Genomic DNA, 23,386 nt, shown 5'->3' with positions numbered 1-23,386 from the left:
CACCCTAAGAGATAATGAGTGAAGTAACTGGTGAAAGTAAATGATACAATATCAAGATGGATAATCACTAATCATCACTCTGATTTTGGGTATTATTCAATTTTATTAGAATTAGAAAAGTTTTTTTTTTGTTAGCATCCCTGCACAGACCTTTTCACGGAAACAACGACAAAATCCCAGCAGATCTATACCAGTGTTGCATGGTTTAAAAAAAGATATATTAATATGATTACCAAAGAGCATCAAATTAAAAACAGCATCGGTCTTGAAATCACGAACATATAATGTCCAATTCAGTAGAAGAAAAAAAATTCAGTAGAAAAATATATGGAAACGTGAAAGCTGAAATTAATTAGAAAAAGCCAAAATGTAAGTTATAGAAGAAATATATGAAAACGAAGGTCAATGTTGAAACTGAGAGGTGGTTGGTGCCAGAACTCGAGGGAGGTGGTGCAGTCATGCCCGGCGAGTCAGCCAAAGTTGGCGAAGATGTGGGTGACTGGGCTGAAGACGGTGGAGTCATAGGTGTTACAGCTGATGGAGAAACTGCATCAATATTATCATTAGTTCATTATATTTCTTAATATACAACGAAAACCAAAAAGTTGAAAGGAAACCTAATGTTTTCACCATATAAATTAAAAAATATAATTACAAATGTAAGACCTACGATGTTTATAAAGATGTTATGTGAGAAACAAATTGAAAAGAGTGACCAGAGTATATCAAAATTCTCATAGAAGATTAGTAGATTGATTTGTCAATAAAAAAATATTAATAGATTGATTGCATTTGCCGGATAACAAATAGTAACAAAACTAACAGAAGACTCGATCACATAAGTACCACATATGTGACAGTGACAAAAAAAAGTACCACATATGTGAATTGCCTTTTCAACAATCAATTCATAAATATTATAATTCTAGACTCTAGTGATCCTCAGTGAAATAATAGATTGGATTTTACCAGAAAATCATCATAAAAACCTAAAAATAAACCATAAGATACCACACTACTTTTAGTAAAATTTCAATCAAACCGCAAGAAAAAAGAAGAAAAACAAAGAAAAGCATTTGATCTTAATTATGATTTTTTTTGGTAAATTGTGAAAGATATTCAATTAACTATCTAGATCTATGAAAAAGACCAAAATGAGAATATGACGAAACACGTACCTGAAGACATACCAGGAGTAGATGCACTCGGCGCGTCCAGTATAGCTACACCAGCAAAGAAAAATTTTAAACTTCGAAACAATGAAAATACAACGCAAAAACAAAAACAAATTAGGAACTAGAGAAAATAAAATAAAAAATACTCACTACAATGGGGAGGAAGAACGGGGAGCTTGCAAATTGTAGGCATGGCAAGAGCTCTTGTGTTATTCAGTGCAATACCCATATCTTTGCTACTCGCTAAGCCGATGCAAACACAATCAGGATTATATTGTACAACAGATTGGATTCCCCCGCAACACGCTTTCGTGGGCTTAGTATCATTTGATCCAGGGGTAAGGTACGAGAGACAATCCATCATGCCAAATATAACGCTCGCGCAATCAGAATTTGATGGTCCCGGTGCTGGAGTTGCTACCGGTGGGGGAGAGTTTGCCGGATGTTGTTTGTTGCGGGCATGGATTGGTGCAAATGATGATGATAGTAGTATCAATATGGAAAGAACAAGAGATTGCTTCATTGCTGCCATAATTAATTTTCTTTGAAAGTGCTTACTGTTTTCTTCTTGTTAGATCTGATTTAGAATGGCAGAAGACGCGAGGTTTATATATAGTAGTGAAGCTGGGAAAGGGAAAAGATAAGAATTAGGGTTTGTTTATTTTTTTCTTCTTTTTTTAGGGTTTGACGTCCGGTTCTCTCGTTCCTTCAATTTTGGAAGGGGTTAGTTAGATATTATTTTGATTTTTGAATAGGTGAGTAGTTTGTTATTATCTTGTAAGGACCTGCTGTTTTCGTCTTCTGTTCGTTGAGTTAATGTTTTCTGTTACATATAATTAGTCTAGAGGACGCATATTTTCAACAAAGTCAATTTTAAAATTTAATGAAAAATGTCAATTGGTGCTTTTATGTTTATTTTGGTGAAAATATTATTTTTATATTTAGTAAAAAAATAATATGAATAGGTAGATATAAAACCTATTATGAAATTTTAAAACATAAAATAAACTGTACATTTTAAATCACACTGTTAAAATATTTCTACATATTATTAGAGAAGTTTTAGTTTTAAATTCAAAACCAATTTTTTAAAAAAGTCAAGACAATCTTTTGGGGTCATAATCAAAATAAATTTAAAATGAGTAAATTGACGTATTTTTGTTGGTGACCCAAAAAATATATGTTTTCTGTTATATTATTCATAATAATATTCCACACTATTGATGTGAGATTCGAGACTAGGCATATCGGGATAGTCTGATTGACCGAGTCAGGAACCCATAAAATCTTTATACATTTTAGTCTAGCGTAGGGTCGTACATGTGATGAGCCTAAACCTCACATAACGAAGAGGGTCCAGAAACCTCGAGATTACTAATGTCGACGGTACTCTTACGATATACATTAGATATTGATCCGCGCAATCGCACAAATGTTATTCTATATTTTATATGCATATATATTTATTCTCTAAACTATATTTGCGAATTGATTTTGCCACATGTCTTTTCTATAATTAATTTCACAAAACAAATATAACATGGTTACTGAAATTGATGAAGGAAAAATATGACATAAATAATTTTATTTAATGTTGATTTATATTTTTGCCAAACTTATTAGAATATGGTAATAATTCATATATTACATTTAGTATTGATATTTCTTTTTGGTAATTTTTTAAAAATATTGTAATACCTCATACATCATCTATAAAATAAATATATTCATATATAACATTTCAAATTTCGAAATATTATTATTTTTGTATATTTATACAATTTGTATTACTAAGCTTTCAAAAATTTCTACAATTTAAAAAAAAACTTAAATATCTAATCGTAAGATCATTAGTTTCTTATATATCTACAAATTTATAAATATTGTTTAGGCTAAATTTTGATAATTATACAATTTATATCATTTTATTAGTTTTATACATATGAATTTAATACATATCAAATCTATATTAAATATTAGAAAGAAAATAGTAAAATTTATAATATTTAATAATAAAAAGTTCAAATATAAGTTAGATTTTTACAAAAATTACTGCACATGGTGCAGGAAAACACCTAGTTTACATTATTAGTGGTAACATTTTTAATTTTAATCATATATTTAATTGTTTATATAACTATTTCAAATACAATAATTTATGATTTACATATTCTAAATATCAACTATTTAAAATCGTCACATATATTTGTTGCTTTTTTTATATATTTATCTTATTGCATTTGCAGTTAGTTATTAAACATATTAATATGTGCTTGAAAAATATATTTGAAAATTATTTTTTATTTAGTTTATGTTAAATTTTTACCCGTCCTTCAAAACTGGATTTTTAGCAATATTTTTATGTTTATTTATTTTACATGATATATTATTGCATATACATAAGTTTAAGATATGTTAATTTTAATATATGTGTTATAAAGTCTCTTAATTTTAAGATGTTCTGTTATCATATTACATTTTTAACATAATATTTTATATTTATGAAAATTAAATTTATAATTTATCAATATATATAGTTTTATCATATTTTATATAATAATTTTTAATATGATTGACTATGATTATAAAATAGATAAAAGTAGGATATAATTTTTTTATAACAGAAATATAAGTTTTATTTTTAATTTTATAAATAATAACTGAATATATATTAATCATAATAATATTTATTGGCTAATTACGTAATTAGTGAAAATATTTACATAAACTTTTTGAAAATTAAGATATTGTTAAAATATTTAGATCAACATAATAATTCTCTTTTAATATGATTGATTGTGATTATATAATAGATAAAAAGAGGATATAATATTTTTTTCATTTTATAAACAATAACTGAATATATTAATGTATAATGATATTTAAAAACTAATTACAAAATTAGTTGAAAATATTTTAATTTTTTGAAAAATTAAGATCTTGTTAACATCTTTTTAAACTGATTTTTCGAAATTTTTAATATATATATATAATTTTAAATTAAAAGATATCAAAAAAAAATATTATCATTAAAGTAGTTCAAAGATTTTATACATTATTAGTCGTATTAAAATACATTTAATAATTTTTTTTAAGGATGGTCCAACTTATAAATCACACATGAAATGAAGTATATATATTTGTTTTATATAATTAGTATATATAAGGTATTTATTTTCAAGTATATATATATATGTAAGGTTACTTATATATTTTTGTATAATTAGTATATATTTTTAAAGTTACTTTTATATATTTAATGTGCTTATAATTTTATACCAACCTGGATAACATGCATAATTTTTTTTCTGTAACCCAACATCTCACTTCTTTGATTCTCTATTAATAAGATCGCTGACAGTCATTCTCGGATGCACCACTGGGGCATTAGGGAAAGCTAATCTGGCTGGTGTTGCAGGGATCCAATGATCCTCCTACACATTGAATCTATACCCTGAATGAATTTTATGTCTAATTTCCAATAGAAATAGTTTCGTGCGGCCGAAATACTAATCATATAAAGTATAATACATTTCTAGTTTTAAAGAGTAATAGCATTACGTGTAATTATTCTAGACAAATAAGAGTTTTTTAATAAAAATTTGTGAAATGATTCTTATATTAATATCTAAGTAATGACATTTTTGTTAATCACACATGAAAATAATGTTATTCAATAAGAATGCTCTTAGAATAATAAAAAGGTGAAGCGTAGTTTGTGATCTTTTATATATTAGATCGTGGGTTACAAATTGGTAAATATAGTGAATTGGACTTGTTTATCTAAAATAAACTACTAAATATGTTATGACAAAATGGGCCAGCTTATCTAATCTTTTTTTTTTTCCGTCAAGTTTTTTGATATTAAATAAAAAGGGTCAAGCCCAAATACAACTACTAAAATAAATTACAATTAGAATTATGATTTAGTCAATATTTGACCATAATATTACAATTAGAATTATGATTTAGTCAATATTTGATATGTGTACTTATTTTCTGTGTACATTTGTTCCTCCTTTCAAAGTGTACACAATAAAAATCACAATGAGTAAACCAGGAAACAAAATAATCGAACCAGCTACAAAACCACCTTTGTCGTAACTTAAACCAGACACAGGTTTGAGATTTTGTTTTGCTTAAGAACTACAAACTTGGAACCTAATCTTCATTCAGTCCACAATCCAAAAGAAATCTCTTGTACTCACGCTCAACTTTGCTACATGCTTCATCCACTTCATTAGTAGCTTCCGGGTACGCTGAACTGACCTGCATGCACTTAGCTTCTTCAAAAACCGAGGCAAAAAATCTGTAAACGAACGCTACTTAATTAGAAAAGTTGTGTAACTGACAGTGTATTCCGGCGACGTATCATGTTCATCAGAAGCAACGGGCTCGTTCCTTTCACTCAATGCGGTTCTCCACCTCGCTCTTTTGGAGCTATCGTGATGATGACTTCGTGAGATTATTGCGTGTAGCGTTCCAATAATGCATAACATGCAGAAACCAAGAACAGGAAGCAGAGAAGAAGTGAACAAAGAACCTGTTTTTAACTAAAGAGACACATGGTTACAGGCTGGAAAGCACAGTTAAGAGTATGCAATGCTAAGTTGAACCAAAGATCCAAAATAATTTAACGGAAGCGTTTGATTAAACACAACACAGTAATAAAGCTGAATCTGAAAGCAAAATCAAATCATTTTGAAAGGGAGGGAGGGAGAGTGACAGTAAGGATATGTTCTTACATGGAGAAACCTGTGGTGATTTTGTCCTGAAACATCCTCTGTGGTGCTCACAGTCTCACAGTATTTCTCTTGCCGCCCTAAATCAGGTAACTCCTCAGTTGTGTTCTGTCAATACTCATTAAATTTTCCATACTAATGAAAGTCAGAATTTCAAATAAAAACTCAGCAAGACAACACCCAAAATACAAATCCATAATTTCTAGTACCATTTTAGAGTCAATTATTACAGAAGGAACGGCCTCATGCTTCTCTTGACCGTTGTGGTGATTTAGGTCTGAAACATCCTCTGTGTTCTGTCAATGTTCATCAACATTTCATAAGATTTAAGGAAATTTAGATTCTCCCTCATTCAGAAAACACTATTCAAAACAACAAGAAACGAACTTTGAAACACAGATCCATAGCCTCTATTAAATACCATCTCTGAGTCATCTATGACAGAAGAAGGAACAACAGCGTCCTGCTTTTCTATACAGTTCAGGTCATCATCAAATCTACTGCTAGTCTTATTTTCTTCTGATATTCCATATTGCTTCAAAATCTGTCTCAAGGCCTTGCTTCTGCAAAAGTAGAGAAAGAAATTTTATTGAGGTTAGTTAGATGAAAATATCATCCACCACAAACCACACAATTCTTATCATAACTATCTCAAATCCACCAATTCGGTGTCACTCACTAATTAGTAATTTAGTGATGATTAACATAATAATACACAGAGAACAAAGTCATTACCTTTTAGCAGAACGATCTAGCTCCTGTTTGGTCATCTGTTCTATTCCTGACATTTGCTGAACACGAAACCTCCATTTCTACAAATCCCAAACAGACACAAAACTGTACTGTACATTAAAACTCAATAAAAAAATAATCTCGAAAAATACTAGGGAAAGAGTATCTTAGCTTGTAATCTAACCTCTGCAACTCGTCTAAACCGTTTATTTATGAAGCCAATCCGTAGTTTTAAGGAGGAGCCGGAAAACTCGCTGGTCAACGAGTTAGCTCCAAGGTTCAAACTTGCCATGTGCCCAGAACTCGGGGATGAAATGAGAAAGGCTTGGAGAAGAAAAGGACCATGTTCGACCACAGAGAAAAACATTATCTTTGTCTTCTTCAGCTGATCACTAAGAAGAACAAAGTGGTCCCCGAGTTCTTTTTCGTTTTTGTTTTTGCACATTCAGACAGCTCGTAGAGTCGCTGAACTCACAACTGTGGGCCAACAACTATACGAACTAGTAACCACCAATCACATTGCAATTTATCACATCTATCCTATAAAATCATAAATATTACATTTAAATATTATTATTAATTTTTATATTTAGTTTTCTCTTAAAATTTTTCCAAATAACATATATAACAAAAAGAAACATTTATAAAGTTAAAAAACCGAAATTTTTAAAAGAAAATATATGTATATATAATATGATTTCATTAAAAAGAAAGTTCCCAAAATAATAATACTCCATTTAAAAAATATTTTCAAATAACATAAAATATTATTTGAAGTAATATAATTCTTTATATATAAAATTTATATTTGTAGTTGACCAAAAAGTATATTTGTATATAATATGATTTAATTGAAAAAAAATCAAACAGATAATCTTGATAGATTAATTTTTAAAACATAATCTTAAACAATACAAAATATATATTTTCAAAGTAATAGAAATACTTTTCATACATCTATATATATATATATATATATATATATATATATATATTAGATGATTATATAAAATAATAACATAATCTGATATTGTTTAATTGACTAAAAATAGTTTATAATTAGTATTACTGAAATGTTTTTTTCGTACATTTAGTTGACTATAATATCTTTCAGTTACAGTAAAAAATAAATACATTATATTTTACTTATATAATAATTTTCAAAAAACAATGACAAATTTTTCACTGCTTACTTTTAAGAGATATTATAAAAACTAAAAACAAAATTTTAATTATAAACATTTTAATCAAAATACAAAATATTTTTAAATAGCATAACACTATCTACTTTAACGAGGTATATATATCATATTTTATTATTATTAAAATTATTACTATTTTAAATATTTAGTTTTCTTTTAATTTTACATTTTTGTAACTTAATATAACCACAATCAAAATACCAATCAAATCTGAATTCTTATTTTTAGGATTATTTAAAATAAATCTCACTTTACCATTCAATAAATCTAAGATATAAAATTATTTAAATTTATAAAATACTTTAATTATTATAAATATTAATACGTGTTCATGAACTTCCAAAAATTTACCAGTTACTTATGTATGTAACTTCCTATTGATTATCGATTTATTATTTAATATATTTTTAAAAATTAACACATAATTTGATAAAATATTATGAGAATACATGCACAATTAAGCGATAAATAAACTAGTTTGATTTGACTTAATTATAATAAAAGTAATTATACTTCAATTTGAATTTCAAAGAATATATGTAACTAAATATACTCAGAACATGAGTGATCTGACTAATCTAACTTATATCTAAAATCCTATATTTAACTAAAATAAGAATATATAATTTTTAATAATAATTTAATTATTTTATAAATATAAATTATACGATGAATCAAAGTATATTAAAGTGAAAATAAAATATTAATCAACTGTTACAATTTAGTTCCTTTTTAAAAAATTATGCATGAGACTTAATTAAGAATATTATTGTTATACTATGTAATTTGGAATATGGACACTTATTTATTTTTTATTTTATTCTAAACAAAATATATCTTAAGTTATACATAATCTTCATATATATATTTACATATCTAAGACAACAACCAAACCAAACATAAAATAATAAAATTAATAAAAATTTAAATATATTTAGAGTAAAAATATTTTAGTTGAATTAAGAGAAGCCCAAATAATAACTGAATCGACTAGATATATCATATCTAAAATAATATCTCTAATGAGTAAAATAATATATTAATATAACTTATACATACAATTATAAAATTAAATTAACATTAAAAGTAAATATATTATAGTATATTTACTTATCTATATCTGTGCATGAGCATGAGAAAATCACCTTGTCATTAATAGTTAATAAAAAACATCAAAAATTGATTAGGTATAATTATAGAAAAGAACATGAGGAATTTTCATGTTTACCACTTTGATGATACCATTATTCATGTTAACTACCATAAAAAAGACATTTACAAAATCTCTTATTCATTAAAAGCTAATACTCTTATATGATTGTTTTCTATATATAATAAATAAATTGTCAAAATAAAAAATATTTTATGTTATTGAATTATACGTTTTCGAAATTCTAAACCTAAAATCTAAACCATAAATCCCAAACTCTCAATTCTAAACCCTAAACTCTAAATCCTAAGACATCAATTCTAAATTGTAAATCTAAAACTTAATCCCTAAACTCTTAACTCTAAACTCTAATCCCTGAACCCTATCCTACCTCTCAACTCTAAAGCCTAAGTTCAGATTAGTTAACCTTAGGTTTTTTTGGGTCAAATTAATCATCGGGTTATAAATATTTTTTTCTATTTAAAAATTAAGATTAAAAATAGTTAGTGTAAACATGAAAAATGATATTATGAATTTGGTATATTTTGACAATATCCCAAACAAATGTATACCACTAGATGTGTTTCTAAGCAAAACAATAGAACACAAATCCTACTTTTTAATAACATTTTATTTATATTTCTTTAAAATTATTTGATAAATCAAATAATTTATTAAACATTCAAATAATTTATAAAAATGAATAAAATAAGTATAACTATTTATTGCAGGTTTATATATACTATAAAATAATTTCATTTAATATGAAGTTAACTAAACTAGTGGATTGTTTTTTATGTCCATAAAAAATCATTCTTTTAAACTTAAAAAGCTTTCATATTATTATTATTAAATCGTTTTTACTCTTAATAACATATATTATATACATTATGCTTGGTAAATTGATGTCAAATAAGTTTTATACAAAAAACTAGAGTCAATAAATTGACATCATATATATTTAAAATTTATCAAATAGATATAAATCAACAAATTAGTCTAACAAATTATAGAGAATTTACTATAATTCACAAAGCTAACGGTGGTTTTTGAGGTCGAATAAATGAAATGAATTTATGGTACTGTGTGAATGAAACTAAAGCACATAAAAATATCATGCAGTGATTGCACATTAGTCTGTGCATTCACTTTTTGGTTCGGTTTGGTTCGGTTAATTAGAGTTTCAGATTTTTCGGTTTTGGACTTTAGGTAACCAAAAAGAACCGTTAAAAAATTGGTTCGGATCGTTCGTTTTCAGTTCAAATCAGATAATTACGCCAAAAACCGGTAACTACCCAAAAATATCAGGTCCGGTTCGGTTCTAGTTACTTTTGTACTCAATCTACCGAGAAGCACCAAAAATAACTAATCTAGCTGAATTATCCAAATAAAAAGTATTCGAATTATCCAAAAAATACTTGAAATACTTAACTTTTTGTTAAATGCTAAAGTTATAAAATTTTGTTTAATTTTTAAAACTATAACTAATGAAATCTGAATATTTTAGTATTTAATTCAAATGTGACTAAATATTTTTTTGGATATATAGCATAATTTAAATATTTTAGTTATTAAATATAAGTAATATTTTTAAATATGTATTATATTTTGGGTACTCAAAAGTACTCATTCATTTATCAATTTGGTTTCGGTTTGGTCCGGGTATCCGCAATATTTTATGATAAGAACCGTTCAAGTTATTATATTTTCTAGTTTTGATTTCGGATCAGATACTTTTGGTTCAGTATGGTTCGGTTTTTCTGTTTCCGTTAATTTTGCCCAGGCCTAATCGCAGGATTAGTAAACGTAACTTTCTCACCTTCAAAAGTTTAATGCACCGTCTATTACACGGTGATGTGTTGAACTTTCTCGCCTAGTAAATAACCATGTGATGCCTATTAAACGTGGACAATTGGAGCGTTACAGAAGTGTTTGACGTTCGTTATCAACTATGTTATATGTGGATTTTGTACCACCAATTTGGCTCTATGAATTGTAGGTCCCTTCTTTATTTTTATTTAGAGTAAATAAAAATTGCTGTAAAAAAAAATCAGTCAAAGTCAAAGCAGAAAAGTACAATTAGGTCATAAATGCCTTTGAAACCAAAAAAAGAAAAAATTAACGAGAAAGATCTCTTACTGCTTCCAATTCGATCGTTACTAGAAAGCCGCGACCACGACATTGGTCGTGGAGGCGTGAAGAAGTTTAAAGTCACGCAGAATCAATCAAAGTGGGAGGAGGGAGGGACACGTTCTTCATCATCAAACATATTACTCACGAAACTCTTTGGAAAGCTTTTCCCTGATTTCGAGCAAACGATGGACAGATCGGCGTCGGTGGACGGCCGATTTGCTGGCAATCACTTGTATTCTCCTTCATTTCCTTCTTCCTCTTCCATGAGACATGTCAATTACAGGTAACAAAGTATCTTTGTATTTCAATCTTAATTAGGGTTTCAATTGTTATGTTCTCACTGAAAAAAAAAATGTTAATTAGGCGATAAATGCAATTATTAGTAATTATATTAGATTGATTGTTGCATTTTGTATTTTGTAACTCAAATGTTTGTTACTAATGTTGCAGTTGTGGATCATGTGGGTACGAGCTGAACTTGAGCTCCACGAATCGGATCACATCATCAATCGGATCAAAGTACGGGAAATCAATGAAGACAGGAATCATATCCTTCTTCAACATTGACGAGGGAAGGTTCAGCCTGGTGGATGAGTTCCAATGCATGCCTCACTTCTTCTCCAGATACTCTTTCGGTTTGTTCAGACGCAGGACTAAGCTTCTCTGCCGCCAATGTCGTAACCATATCGGCACTGCTTCTTATGACAAGGCCCCTCCTCAGTACGCACTCGTTACAACACAAAACTCATCATCGCCCAGGAAGGGTGGTGTTGTCACTGACACTGTTACCAAGTATGATATCAGGATCCGTGCCCTTCAACCTTCTTCCGCTCTTGCTTCTCTGTGAGTTCGTTTCTTCTGTATTCTAGAAAGACTTCGATCTGTATCAGTACTGTTTTCATAAGGTGGGTTTGGCTTTTTGTCTTTTTCTTTCAAATTGTATAGTTATTATAACAATTTGCCTTTTTTTTGTTTTTGAGAATTCTGAGGTTAAATATGAATCTCAGTTGATCATGTTCGTCATGTATGCTTAGAACAATCATTTTGTGATAACATTACATCGTTCTGCTGTTAAAATTCAAAAACCTAGAAAAGTTTTGGAGCAATAAACTCAAACCGTATAATAACCTTAGAAAACACAAAGCATTTTGTGAGTCTTTAAAGTTTAATTTCCAGATGGTCTTCCATGTGCACCATTAGTACCCTGAGGATTGTTGTTATTGTTATGGTTGCCTTCCTGTGATCCTCCTCCTCCAAACATCTGCATCATTGATCGCAACGCACCTGAGAACTCTTCAGGCATTTGATCCGAACCTCCAAGATCTATGTTGATGTTTCCGCCTAGGCGAATCTCAGGCTCATTTGTACCAACGTTTCTGTTACTACCATTCCCCGCCATGTTCATGAACATGTTCATCATATCAGGGTTTAAAGGCATCGAGAACTGAGAAGGTATTCCTTGCCCTCCTTGCCCTCCCATTCCCGGATCTTGATTACGTCTCTGTCCTCCTTGTTCTTCTTCTCTTAGTCTTTGTTCAGCCACCTATCACAGTCTCATTTAAGTTACGGAGGGATCAATAATGATAACGCAGATAAGTATATATTAATAAAATAAAACCGACCCTGATGTTTTCTTTGACAGATTCATTATGCGGATCCAACTCCAAAGCTGCCATGAGTGTGATGAAAAAGGAGGTTACACAGTAGTAATCGCCCTTATGAAAATAATATGGTAAACTTGATAAAGTAGGGTTGGATTCAGTGTAAGAACACATACATACCTTTCTTGAATCCTTTCTCAATAGCATCAGCATACTTTCCTTGAGCATAGTATGCTAACCCAAGACGACTGTAAGCCTTGCTATAGTTTGGATCTATCTCAATGGATTTAAGACAGTCCTTGATTGCTTCTGAGCACATTCTGATCTGGGTATATGCAGCAGCCCTGAAATATATAATTTACTTTTTCAAGATTTTTGGTAAAGTGAAAATATATCTAAGCAGGAAACAGAACCAGAGAGCGTTCCCAGATAATATATCAAGTTAAAAGCTTTTATCACTCTACCGGTTGCAGTAAAAAACAGCGTTTTTATCTGAGAGTGAAATTGCAAAAGAATACAGCTCGATTGCCTCCAGATACTGCTGGGACTGCATGGCCTTGTTACCTAAACATAGGTAATAATTCCAGTGATTAAAAACAAAAAGAAAAAGACTTTTTGGTGTCCCTTATTGACATGACAAGTACTTACCTTGGCACTTGAATGTTTCTGCCAAGCTTTTGGCATCAAATGTCTGGCATCCAGAATTCTCCATTTCCTGATTGAAGTAGATAAAAGAAACATTTTAACCAATGGAAGCAAAAAAAAAAAACAATCAATAAAGTCAACAAGGAAAACGAAAACCAGACAGTGATAGCATCATGAAAAATCTTGGTAGCTTTCTCCAGCTGAGCAGGATCATCATCTCCGTTAGGCGTTGTATTGAAATACCGAACTTTCTCAAGCGCACCAAAAAGTTGCCCAAATAGTTCATCTCTACAAGTCCCTGCAAACCAAACCAAACCACACAAGTTCAAGAGAAAGACTGAACCATGAACAGAGAAAAAGCAAAAAAAAAAACAAAACTGACCGTTAAAGGGAGGTTGTTTGCTTGTTGCATCCACTGAGTTGGACAAGTGAGGAGGACCTGAAGAGGAACTAGACTCATCAACCCTAGGAGAAGAAGTGAAGAGACTGACAAGCGAAATGGGTTTGGAGTTAGAGTCGTCTGTGGGAGAATCTGAAGTGATCTTAAATGCTTCCTTTATGCATTCTTTAGCAACCTCAAGCCCTTCCTCGTCAACACCAGGAGCTACTTCAACTACAATAAATAAAGAAAAAAAACAATTTAATCCCCAATTTCACGGTATCGCTTTCTTTACCTCTTTATCAAACGCTCTAAGAATTGTTCTGGAAACAAAAAAAAAAACACGAGATGATGGTGATTACCGGAATCAAGAAAATCCAAGAAAGAAAGCACAATTTTGCGGCAGACAGGGGACTCCGTCGTTAGTTTCGCCATTGGAGAGAAGAAGAATCTTAATATTTATTTCCTTTTCTTTTCTTTTTTCTTTCGGGAAGGAAACCAAATAGAAAAACTCAGTTTGGACTTTAAAAAAAAAAAGAGTTTTTCTTTTGTCGGCTTATTTTCATTAATTCAAGCCCAAATGGGCGATATTACTAAAGGTTACGGTTAAGATATACCGAGGCCTTAAACCAAATAAATATATCTATATACGAGGCCCAACAAAGATTATAAAAAAACAAATAAAATTAAGGAAGAATCAGTGAAATAACTAAAATTTAAAAACTAACTATGACTTAGAGAGATATATTAAGAAGACAGTCAAGATTTTCAGCGGCCGGTTTCGATGGCTTTGTTAGCATCGGAACCGGCCAATTCTCCTCTATTATCTTTTGAGATCTATTTCTGTTGGTTTTGAAACTGGAATGTATGGTTCATCGGTTGTTGTCAAGTTGAGGGTTACTTTAGATTTGAGTTGTGGTATTTCTGTTTTTTCTTCGGTCACTTGCAGTCATGCTCGATTTGTTTTCATCTGGTTCTAGCTTTTTGGATTTGTCGGTGTGAGGTGTATTTGCTGTGGAGGTCTCTAGTAGCCATCTCCTCTATCCACCATGGATTGGATGAATGTTTTAAGACGAAACAGTGGGTTTGATTTGCAGGTCTTCTCTTGCAAGGAGGTGACTAGTTTTAACTCTGTAGATCGTTATTCTGCCTAACGAGTGTCCACATGTAAGACCTGTAGATCTTCGCCGGTGTTTTTCCCTTTAGTTTTTTAAGTTCGCAGGTCCTTGAGGCTGGTGTTTGGTTTCGAATTATTTCTGCACCGCCTCCGTTTTGCAACAGTCTCTGGTGTTGATGTAAGTTTATCCTCGTACATGTTTCTACTGATGTTGTGCATGTTTTGGCTTGGTTGTGTACCTTTCAGGATTGGGTTTGCTTAAGTCATTAGTCCTTTGGTTATCTTCGGTCTCATGTGTTCTCAGAAATGTCTGCGAGTTATGATCAGTCCATCAGTTTCAGCTTTAGTACCTATAACTTTCTAATGTTTATTTCTCATATTATTCTATATCACTTTATCTCCCTCTTTCGAGCTATTGCTTCCGGAGATATCAATATTTTATGCCGACTTTTGTAATCCATGATATTTACATTATGAAAGATTTTATAAAATTTCGAGTTAAAAAAAGAGAGATATTAAGAAAAAGAAAGAGAAAAAAGGAAAGATGGTTAGTTTCTTAATTTTACCTTTTTAATGGTTATAAAGACAGATTTTCTAAGATTTAGTATATATTCTTTTTAAAATCACGATCTCCAGTTATCTTCAATTTAAGCTTTTGTAGGTGAAGTTTATAACATGAAAAAACAATCTCTTATGTCATGTATCCACAATTAATGCATCCTTAGATGCTTCAATTGTGAATTCTAGTTTGTGAAAAAAAAATTACCTACGGTTCCCGTATTACAGATCAATCCTACCAGACTGATACAATATACGAATAGGAAACACATACGCCGAGAAATCAACAACACGGAAAATTCTTTGAAACAATTCCTTTTCTTTCTTCTTCTTCTTTGGGATTGAGACTAATTAAAATGATTGGAACAATAAACATCCATCTTTTCCGTATTTTGGATATCCGTATAATTATTGAAGACTGTTGAAGGGACTAATTCCTAGAAATTTAAGGGCATTGAGAAAGATATTCCTTTTCTGTTTTTATTTATTATGAACTAGATATGGACCCGTGCGTTGCACGGGTTTTATTTGATGTTTTAATTCACAAACACATAAAAATATTGGAAATATTTTTCTCACGTTAGTTCTTGGATTTTCAGTATATATTGGTGACATTTTAATAACAATAATCTGTTTTCTTACATAATTTTTGATTGATATTCTATTTCAACAATAGTGGTGTTTTAAATAGTACAATGATATTTTTATTTTTTAATAAATACTTCACTTTTTATTGTTTTCAAAATAATATTAGTTATAATTAATTGAAATATATAGAACTGTGAACTCTCTATATTGTTTATATTGTGTAAGAGAAACTAAAAACGACACAATTAAAAATATTAATATTACATAACACCAGTCAATATGTTTTATCGATAGTCAGCTAAATATCGAATATATTTCTAGATAAAACATCAAATTTATTTATTTTAACATTCATGGTGTGACTTTAACATCTTTTTTTATATACAATATTTTGTAAAACACTATTGTCGCTATGTTTTAAAAATTTGAAGTTCTCCAGTTGTAGTGACTCTTGATAGTGCGACATATAATTGTAAGATTGGACTTGACAAATAGACCAGCTTTTTAAGCTTTGACCTTAACTCTGGTTGATAGTCATTTCATAGAACACTCTTATAGAAAATTGAAGTCTTTTCATTTTGAAAGATCATCTTGCATATGTCGGTATGAGACTTATTCTAGGAACACAAATCTGTTTTTCCACATAACTTCCGGTTAGGATTTCGGCTTCAATATTCATGTTGTATAGGCGAGTTATTCATAACATTATTTTATTGGAAAATCTTCCTTTTTGATTTAAATTCTTTAATAGCATGACCTACAACAATCCATTGGAAAGTCGTTCTCTTTGATTTAAATTTCATAGTAGCATGATCTACAACAACATAACCAATTTTTATATGTTGATAAGAATAAACACACATAATCATAATCACATATAAGCATAATAGTCACATTAACTTAGTCACAATAGCATAACAGCTGGACAAAATATCCGTAAATTTTGATTTTATCTGTTTCGATTTGAACTGAAATTTCAAATATGTGTAACTCTACGAAGCAAAGCAAATATTTATATGCAATATTTGTAAGAAACAAAGCAAATCACAAAATACTAATATTATTAAAAATGAATATCTGATCTGATCCGTTATATGAATATATATACATGTTTGTAAAGACATATGTAAATATATATAATTTTATATAAATATTATATTGAATATAAGTTTTGTAGTTCTTTTTTAATAAATTTATTAAGTTATTTATTAGAATTTTAGAAGTAATAAATTTTTATTTTTGTAATAAAATGTTATTATTATTTTATCTTATTTTTTGAATTTATGATTTATTTACTAATTTTTGCGGATCGAATCGGATATCCGGTCGAAAATCTAAAATTATCTGAATATCCGGAGCACCGAATATCTGTGTGGCTACATACCGAATTGGATCAAATAATTGATTATTATAACAAAATGGATCGGATCAGAATATCTCCAAAAATCCGGATATCCGATTCATGTTCACCACTACATATATATGTACAAACGGCTAAGTATAATTGTAACAATAACTAATGTATAACAGCATGAAAATCATATTCTTTTTAGAAAAAGTTCAACATCAGTTTAATGTGAAGATCAGGATATCTAGTTATTTCCTCATGTGACACCAAAAAAAAGATAACACGCGAAGATGTGAAAGAACATGCAAGAAAACTCAGAAGATATTTTTCTTGCTCAATCCTGCACAAAATTACTTTTTAAAACACAAATTACTTTTTAAAACACAAATTGTCTTTATTATCTTCCTATATATTTTATTAATCATAAGATATTTTAACAAATGTCAAAATTTTATAAGGAAAATTAATATCAAATAAACTTTTACAATTATCCTTTTTTGGATTTTGGAAAAGGAAAATTAGTATTAAATAAGTTATTTTACAAACTTCTCTTCTTTAAGATTTGTAAAAAGGAAAATTTCTAAATATTACAATTAAATAATTTTTAAAATTAAATTTTACAATTAAATATTTTTTAAAATTAAATTTTACTATTAAATTTACGAAAATTATTTCTTCAATTTCTTTTAATTTTATTAGTATATATATTTTTAATCATGAGATATTCTAACACAACTTCAAAATATTAAAAGAAAAATTACTATCAAATAATATTTCTAAAAGAATATTATTAAATAATTTTAAAAGTTTCTTTTTTACTATTAAATAATTTCAAAACTCGTTTTTGTTTTTATGTTCTTAGTATATATTGTTTTAATCATGATATATTCTAAAAATGTCGCATTATTAAAAAGGAAATTACTATTAAATAATATTTTGTTTAAGATTTTTAAAATGGAAATTTACTATATAATTAATTTCACCAAAAATCGTTTTTATTATCTTATATATTTATTTTAAATTATGAAATAGTTTAAAACATATCACAATTTTAAATATATAACTGTCATGTTTCATAATCATGTTAATTAACAACTTTGAAGAACCAAGTTTCCTATTAAGTAATTTTAGAATATTATTAAGTATTTTTTAAAATTGTATTTTTACTATTAAATCAATTTTAAAATTAATTTATTTCAAAATTCATTTTTTATCATAGCATATATATTTATATCATTATAAATTTTAACCTCTTTAAAAATATTAAAAGGAAAATTACTATCAAATAATTATTTGCAACTATGTTTTGTTTAGGATTTTAAAATGGAAAATTACTATTAGATATACTTACAATTACTTTTTTAACAAAATTTGTTTTTGTTATTATCTTAATATATATTTTTAATTATAATATAGATTAACACACGCAATCTTAAAAATTTTAATGACACGTATCGCTATCATGTTAATTAGTAACTTTGAAGAACTAAGTTTTATATAATAAGATCTATTTGATATTAAGAAAGTATCTTTTACAAGAAGGTTGGTTAGGGATTTCTTATAAAAACATTAGACCCGCTAGTTCATAATGAAATCAAATTTTCCTTATATTTTATTATTTTTATTATGCACCTAAAGAAGGATCCGTGTGAGATAAAAATTTCACATACAGTTCTGAAACGAGAATACGTTAAGTGAATGACGACCGAAACAGATGTCAGTTCAATCTCAAGGAAATTATGCGGGAGCATTATAGAATTATTATGAAGCTATGCGACTAGAAATTAACCCATGTGATCGAAGTTATATACTATATAATATAGTTCTTATCCACAAAGGTAATGGGGAACATACCAAAGCTCTTGAATATTGTTTTCGGTCATTAGAACGAACCAATTTTGACCACAAGCTTTTAATAATAGGCTGTGGTCTGTCATTACTTCGAGTATCTCCATTATACAAAAAAAAGAATGAGGCTTTTTACAAAAGCATCGTTTAAAACAAGTTTTTTATCAGCCGTAGCAAATAAATAAACTTCATGGATCAAAATATGAAGTGAAGACTTGATAGCCTAAATACTTGATTTCTATGGATAAAAAGAGATTGAACTGATGGAGGAAGTACCCTGAAGATCAACTGGAAAGGTTTTGGACCGATACAACAACAGCTGTTCATTTATATCATAATATGAGATAGATCTTAGGAATTTACTTATGTAATAGAGTGGATCCCATAAGGTATTGAACATCGGTGTAGCATCATAAAAATAAGTCTTTTTCTTGTTTATAAAGTATGAAAAGTCTTTTTCTACGATTCTATATAAATTTTTATATGAAAGTGGGATATTTACCTTTTTCTGAAGGTAGAAGAAAAGATAAAACTTATTAGATTAATTAATATATTAATTAAATCAAAGCGGAAGTTTGAAACTCATGCAATTACTCTCTTTTTTAATATAATTAGATATAAGAGAAATTGTTAAAACTAGAACATTCTTGATATCACTTTTTATGTTTACCTTAACCACATTAACTCTGATGTTTAAAGAGGCGAATAGACACTAATAACCATAAGATTAACTATTCTAAAGAATTGAGGGGTGGAGTTTTGGAATGCGGGGTTTAAGATTTAATTAAATATATAAATAATATATCTAATTTAAAAAAATAGATTCAAAAAGAATTTTCAAATTTCTAAAAGAAAATATGCAAAAAGAAAAAAAATATAAAAAGTTCGAATTTGAAAAGTTATAATTCAAAAACTATAAACTATAATTTGTATTTCATTTTTTTTAAAAAAAATTATTTATATTTATATATCTATAAAACAAGAGTATAAGAGTATTTTGCATCTTTAATGAATAATGCATTTTTGAAAATATCCTTTTAATGAATGTAAACATGATTAATAGTACCAATAATGTGATAAAAGTGAAATTTCCCCTAGATATAAAGTGAAAGTAGGTTAAAGTGAAAAAAAAACTGGTACCAAAACAAAAGAGTTGGTTGTCGAGCCATATGCGGTAGAAAACTCTCAAGTACGGTTCTCAGAGAGGGAATTAACCCGCGTATTACGACTGTGGAGAACAGGCCATTCAATAAGTAGATTCTGAAATGGTAGAGGCGTGTTTTGCCCTAGCCACTGAGTATCGGAAACAGACTAGAACACTTACTCCTGGTAATTATATTGAAGCACATAATTGGTTGATGATCACGAGGTGCTTCGAATAAGAACTTTTTCTTTGTTTCTTTTTTTTTAAAAAAATTCTATATATATCTTTAGTTGTTTTTACAATTAATTGTTTTTAGTTTCTTGGCCCTCTCGGTCAAATAAAACAGATTCTTTTTTTTCTATCACAAGAACCAACCACAGAAAAATTTCATTATATCCTTTCAGGAACCACTAACGGTACTAAGGAAACAAGAACAAAAACTACTAATTCACCGGCTAATATATTTCCAAAAACTCGTAACTAAGTTATATGGGTTTCGTAAAATCTTCTAAGATGTTAATGGGTTAAAGAATTGGAGTTGGTTGAATGCATTTACTGAAATACCTAATTCTTTTTTGCAAAGACTCGCATAAAAATATGCTTCTGATGTGAGTAAAGCTAAAGCAATTGTCTTATTTATATCATTCTTTGGTGCTGCTAACTCCCCTTGTGGTAACTGAATAATTTTCCACGGTTAAACGGCTCCTGAAAAGTTGGAAACAAAAATAAATAAAAACAGGTTTCCTATAAATGGAACACATGGACTATATTCTTTTCTAATATGGGTTTGACTTACTTATCGAGTGAATTCAAGGACAAATTCAAAGAAATTTTGGCCGCCAGCTAGAACGATTTGTAGATTGCGAACCGATAAACCTGCAGAACCTAATAAGATAGAACCCAAGAACTAATAAGGACTTGCGCATGGACTTGGAACCCCCTATTTGCCAATAGAAATGTTGGTCTACTTCTACACCAGATATTTTATATAACCCATCTTTTATTTGTGTATTGATAGATCGTGATAAAATATTCATATTTCCCTCTAAAAAAATACAAACTTTAAATTATTTTGATTCAAGACCGCCTTACGTTTTTGACTTAATTACTTGATTGTCTGATAATGAGCAAGAAATATCTGCTTTCTGTTAAACATGATGTATTGAACTCATAATTCATTAGATACTTTTTATGAATGTCAACTAAGTTTCATAAGTAAATTGTTCCCGGTTGTTCAATCATTTGATAAACAGTGTCATTCTTTGATAAATGATCACTATGAGTCAGACTTAATAGAATTTGAGCAATCTTCTTTTATGCCCTTAAGGTCAAGACCTGAACCAATAATTCTCTTTCTTTATATCATCAATCGAATCACTGCTCGCGACCCATGATTCTATTTTATCATCAATCCAATCACCACTCACATTTTTTATTTTCTTATCAATGAATAGACGTCTTTACTTGATGACTTAGATGTCTCGTACTTTTCGAAAAAGTGATTCGATTGATGGGATTTGATATGATACTTATGAAATCCATGAAGTTTATTTTCAAATGTTTTTTTCTTAGAACGTATTGATTTGACCCCATAAGCGGGATCACCACCCCTTAGCATGTTGCCGCCAGAACCCCATATTTTTTTCTAGAAAATCTCCTAATTGTTCCAGAGCAACAAGAAAAAGTTTCTTTAACCAAAAAGAATTCTGTTCAGATGTAGGACACCTATCCAGAAGTTTTCGCAACTCAATCATGTATGATGGAATCATCAAAAGATTTGATCTTTTTGAACTATCTGTAACTCACTATAGGCTCGGGAACAAAGAGAAGATGTGTACGAACGATATATCCAGCAAGAAGAAGAAGAAGAAGAAGAAGGAAAAGGATTGAATAGAGGACCTCACAAAAATTTGGCGATCTCAGATGTGTCGATATCAATGATGACTAATTATTTTGATGAATCATTTCTTTGGACATAAGAAGATTATGTAAAAGACTAACTCGAAATCTCACTTATCAGACTCCTTTGTGGAAGACACCATTTTCTTAAGAATTGGCCATGATATATCTAATCCATGCATGATATCAATTATCATGGAAATGGATACAAATTTTTGACTACTATTTAGTATCTGCAATAGTTCTGAAAAGGTATCTAAATATAAAATTTAGATATTTGTACCGTGTATAAGTAAATAACATGGTGTGTTAATCAAACCCACATTTGAGTTGAAATTGAGATACTGATGCAAGCTCTTCTCTTTTGAATCAGATAGATTCATATCTGAAAGATTTTCATAATACTTTCTTTCAAAATTTATTGTTTTCCCTCTAGTAGAGGTGTTCTAGAAATTTCTGCAATCAAGTAATTAAATAGCTCTACGAACTAGTGGATTAGATTGAAGTAGAAAATGAAAAGATTTGTACAAGTTATACCTTTCTTCACCACTTTGTGGAAAATTGTTATATATGAATATGTTAGATACATGTGACTCAATTGACGTAGGCAAAATAGTATCTCTCTCCGAAAAGAAAGAAAAGTTTACAGATTTTCACCAAAAAGAAACACAAGAACAAAGTAGTAAAAACGTTCTATGTGTCGAACTTATTAGTCTAGGCACATGTGTCATAAGTTCTCCTAAAGCTAACATAGATTTTATAATTCCTAATTTCTGGATCCCTCCCTTCAGAGTTCGTGTATACAGAGTCTCTCAGTGTTAGTTGTCATCCTTATCCTCTCGAGATTCCAGTATATCTTCATCGCATATCCTTCCTTATCCTCTCAATCTCCCTGTTTATGCTCGGAAAGTTTACATTTATCTTTCTTTTCCCATTTTCTCTATGAAATTTAGAAGACCATCACTGCAACATCGCCTATTCTCAATTAAACCATAAGTGGACTCTTTCGTGCTTTAGGCCATTTCGGACTGTTTTACGACTTATGCGTTTTTCGATTATTCTCGGAGAAACGTCAATTTTTCCGATGTATGTTATCTGCGTCATTGGTCATATGTAATGATGGAA

General features: G+C 29.2%; 5 protein-coding genes across 6 annotated transcripts; 2 read left to right on the top strand and 3 right to left on the bottom strand.

Annotated features, from left to right (window-relative positions):
• Positions 1-201: 201 nt before the first annotated feature.
• LOC108839665 (non-specific lipid transfer protein GPI-anchored 4-like) lies at positions 202-1,781 on the bottom strand. The gene is made up of 3 exons (XM_018612418.2): positions 1,326-1,781; positions 1,179-1,223; positions 202-546 (listed from the first exon to the last, which is right to left on the bottom strand). Exons 1-3 carry the CDS (start codon positions 1,705-1,707, stop codon positions 353-355), a joined length of 621 nt encoding a protein of 206 aa, XP_018467920.2. The 5' UTR covers positions 1,708-1,781; the 3' UTR covers positions 202-352.
• A 3,381-nt stretch (positions 1,782-5,162) lies between these two features.
• On the bottom strand, positions 5,163-7,043 carry LOC108840842 (uncharacterized). Its single transcript, XM_018613655.2, has 7 exons — positions 6,834-7,043; positions 6,653-6,729; positions 6,339-6,480; positions 6,127-6,213; positions 5,921-6,025; positions 5,528-5,728; positions 5,163-5,444 (listed from the first exon to the last, which is right to left on the bottom strand). The coding sequence occupies exons 1-7, from the start codon at positions 7,014-7,016 to the stop codon at positions 5,337-5,339; spliced, it is 903 nt and encodes a 300-aa protein (XP_018469157.1). The 5' UTR covers positions 7,017-7,043; the 3' UTR covers positions 5,163-5,336.
• Positions 7,044-11,106: 4,063 nt separating this feature from the next.
• LOC108818397 (uncharacterized protein At4g08330, chloroplastic) lies at positions 11,107-12,117 on the top strand. Its single transcript, XM_018591366.2, has 2 exons — positions 11,107-11,417; positions 11,585-12,117. Exons 1-2 carry the CDS (start codon positions 11,320-11,322, stop codon positions 11,979-11,981), a joined length of 495 nt encoding a protein of 164 aa, XP_018446868.1. The 5' UTR covers positions 11,107-11,319; the 3' UTR covers positions 11,982-12,117.
• Positions 12,118-12,124: 7 nt separating this feature from the next.
• On the bottom strand, positions 12,125-14,280 carry LOC108818383 (uncharacterized). Of its 2 annotated transcripts, XM_018591355.2 has the most exons (8): positions 14,122-14,280; positions 13,763-13,993; positions 13,542-13,678; positions 13,384-13,450; positions 13,200-13,299; positions 12,916-13,079; positions 12,757-12,803; positions 12,125-12,677 (listed from the first exon to the last, which is right to left on the bottom strand). In XM_018591355.2, exons 1-8 carry the CDS (start codon positions 14,192-14,194, stop codon positions 12,300-12,302), a joined length of 1,197 nt encoding a protein of 398 aa, XP_018446857.1. In that variant the 5' UTR covers positions 14,195-14,280; the 3' UTR covers positions 12,125-12,299. The 2 variants fall into 2 exon arrangements, with proteins under 2 accessions (XP_018446857.1, XP_018446848.1); XM_018591346.2 differs by having other exon boundaries at positions 13,542-13,993.
• A 528-nt stretch (positions 14,281-14,808) lies between these two features.
• LOC108833462 (uncharacterized) lies at positions 14,809-15,849 on the top strand. The gene is given in 4 exon segments (XM_018606883.1): positions 14,809-14,874; positions 15,624-15,702; positions 15,705-15,737; positions 15,740-15,849. Coding segments are annotated over 4 exon segments (288 nt in total).
• The last annotated feature ends 7,537 nt before the right edge of the window (positions 15,850-23,386 follow it).

Source organism: Raphanus sativus, chromosome 2 (genome assembly GCF_000801105.2).
Source record: "Raphanus sativus cultivar WK10039 chromosome 2, ASM80110v3, whole genome shotgun sequence".
NCBI classification, from domain to species: Eukaryota; Viridiplantae; Streptophyta; class Magnoliopsida; order Brassicales; family Brassicaceae; genus Raphanus; species Raphanus sativus.
The sequence above is the reverse complement of the archived record's forward strand: the minus strand, read 5'-3'. Positions and strand labels throughout refer to the sequence as shown.

What these genes read in the sequence shown, in the direction of transcription:
- LOC108839665 (XM_018612418.2), bottom strand. Translation starts at nt 1,707, where the DNA reads ATGGCAGCAATGAAGCAATCTCTTGTTCTTTCCATATTGATACTACTA. An exon ending in CGTTCTTCCTCCCCATTGTA is followed by an intron (nt 1,224 to 1,325) that starts GTGAGTATTTTT and finishes TTGCTGGTGTAG; the next exon opens with CTATACTGGACGCGCCGAGT. An exon ending in TACTCCTGGTATGTCTTCAG is followed by an intron (nt 547 to 1,178) that starts GTACGTGTTTCG and finishes ATATTGATGCAG; the next exon opens with TTTCTCCATCAGCTGTAACA.
- LOC108840842 (XM_018613655.2), bottom strand. Translation starts at nt 7,016, where the DNA reads ATGTTTTTCTCTGTGGTCGAACATGGTCCTTTTCTTCTCCAAGCCTTT. An exon ending in CTAGATCGTTCTGCTAAAAG is followed by an intron (nt 6,481 to 6,652) that starts GTAATGACTTTG and finishes CTACTTTTGCAG; the next exon opens with AAGCAAGGCCTTGAGACAGA. An exon ending in TCATAGATGACTCAGAGATG is followed by an intron (nt 6,214 to 6,338) that starts GTATTTAATAGA and finishes GAACATTGACAG; the next exon opens with AACACAGAGGATGTTTCAGA.
- LOC108818397 (XM_018591366.2), top strand. Translation starts at nt 11,320, where the DNA reads ATGGACAGATCGGCGTCGGTGGACGGCCGATTTGCTGGCAATCACTTG. An exon ending in ATGAGACATGTCAATTACAG is followed by an intron (nt 11,418 to 11,584) that starts GTAACAAAGTAT and finishes CTAATGTTGCAG; the next exon opens with TTGTGGATCATGTGGGTACG.
- LOC108818383 (XM_018591346.2), bottom strand. Translation starts at nt 14,194, where the DNA reads ATGGCGAAACTAACGACGGAGTCCCCTGTCTGCCGCAAAATTGTGCTT. An exon ending in TTTTTCATGATGCTATCACT is followed by an intron (nt 13,451 to 13,541) that starts GTCTGGTTTTCG and finishes TACTTCAATCAG; the next exon opens with GAAATGGAGAATTCTGGATG. An exon ending in GCTGTTTTTTACTGCAACCG is followed by an intron (nt 13,080 to 13,199) that starts GTAGAGTGATAA and finishes TATATATTTCAG; the next exon opens with GGCTGCTGCATATACCCAGA.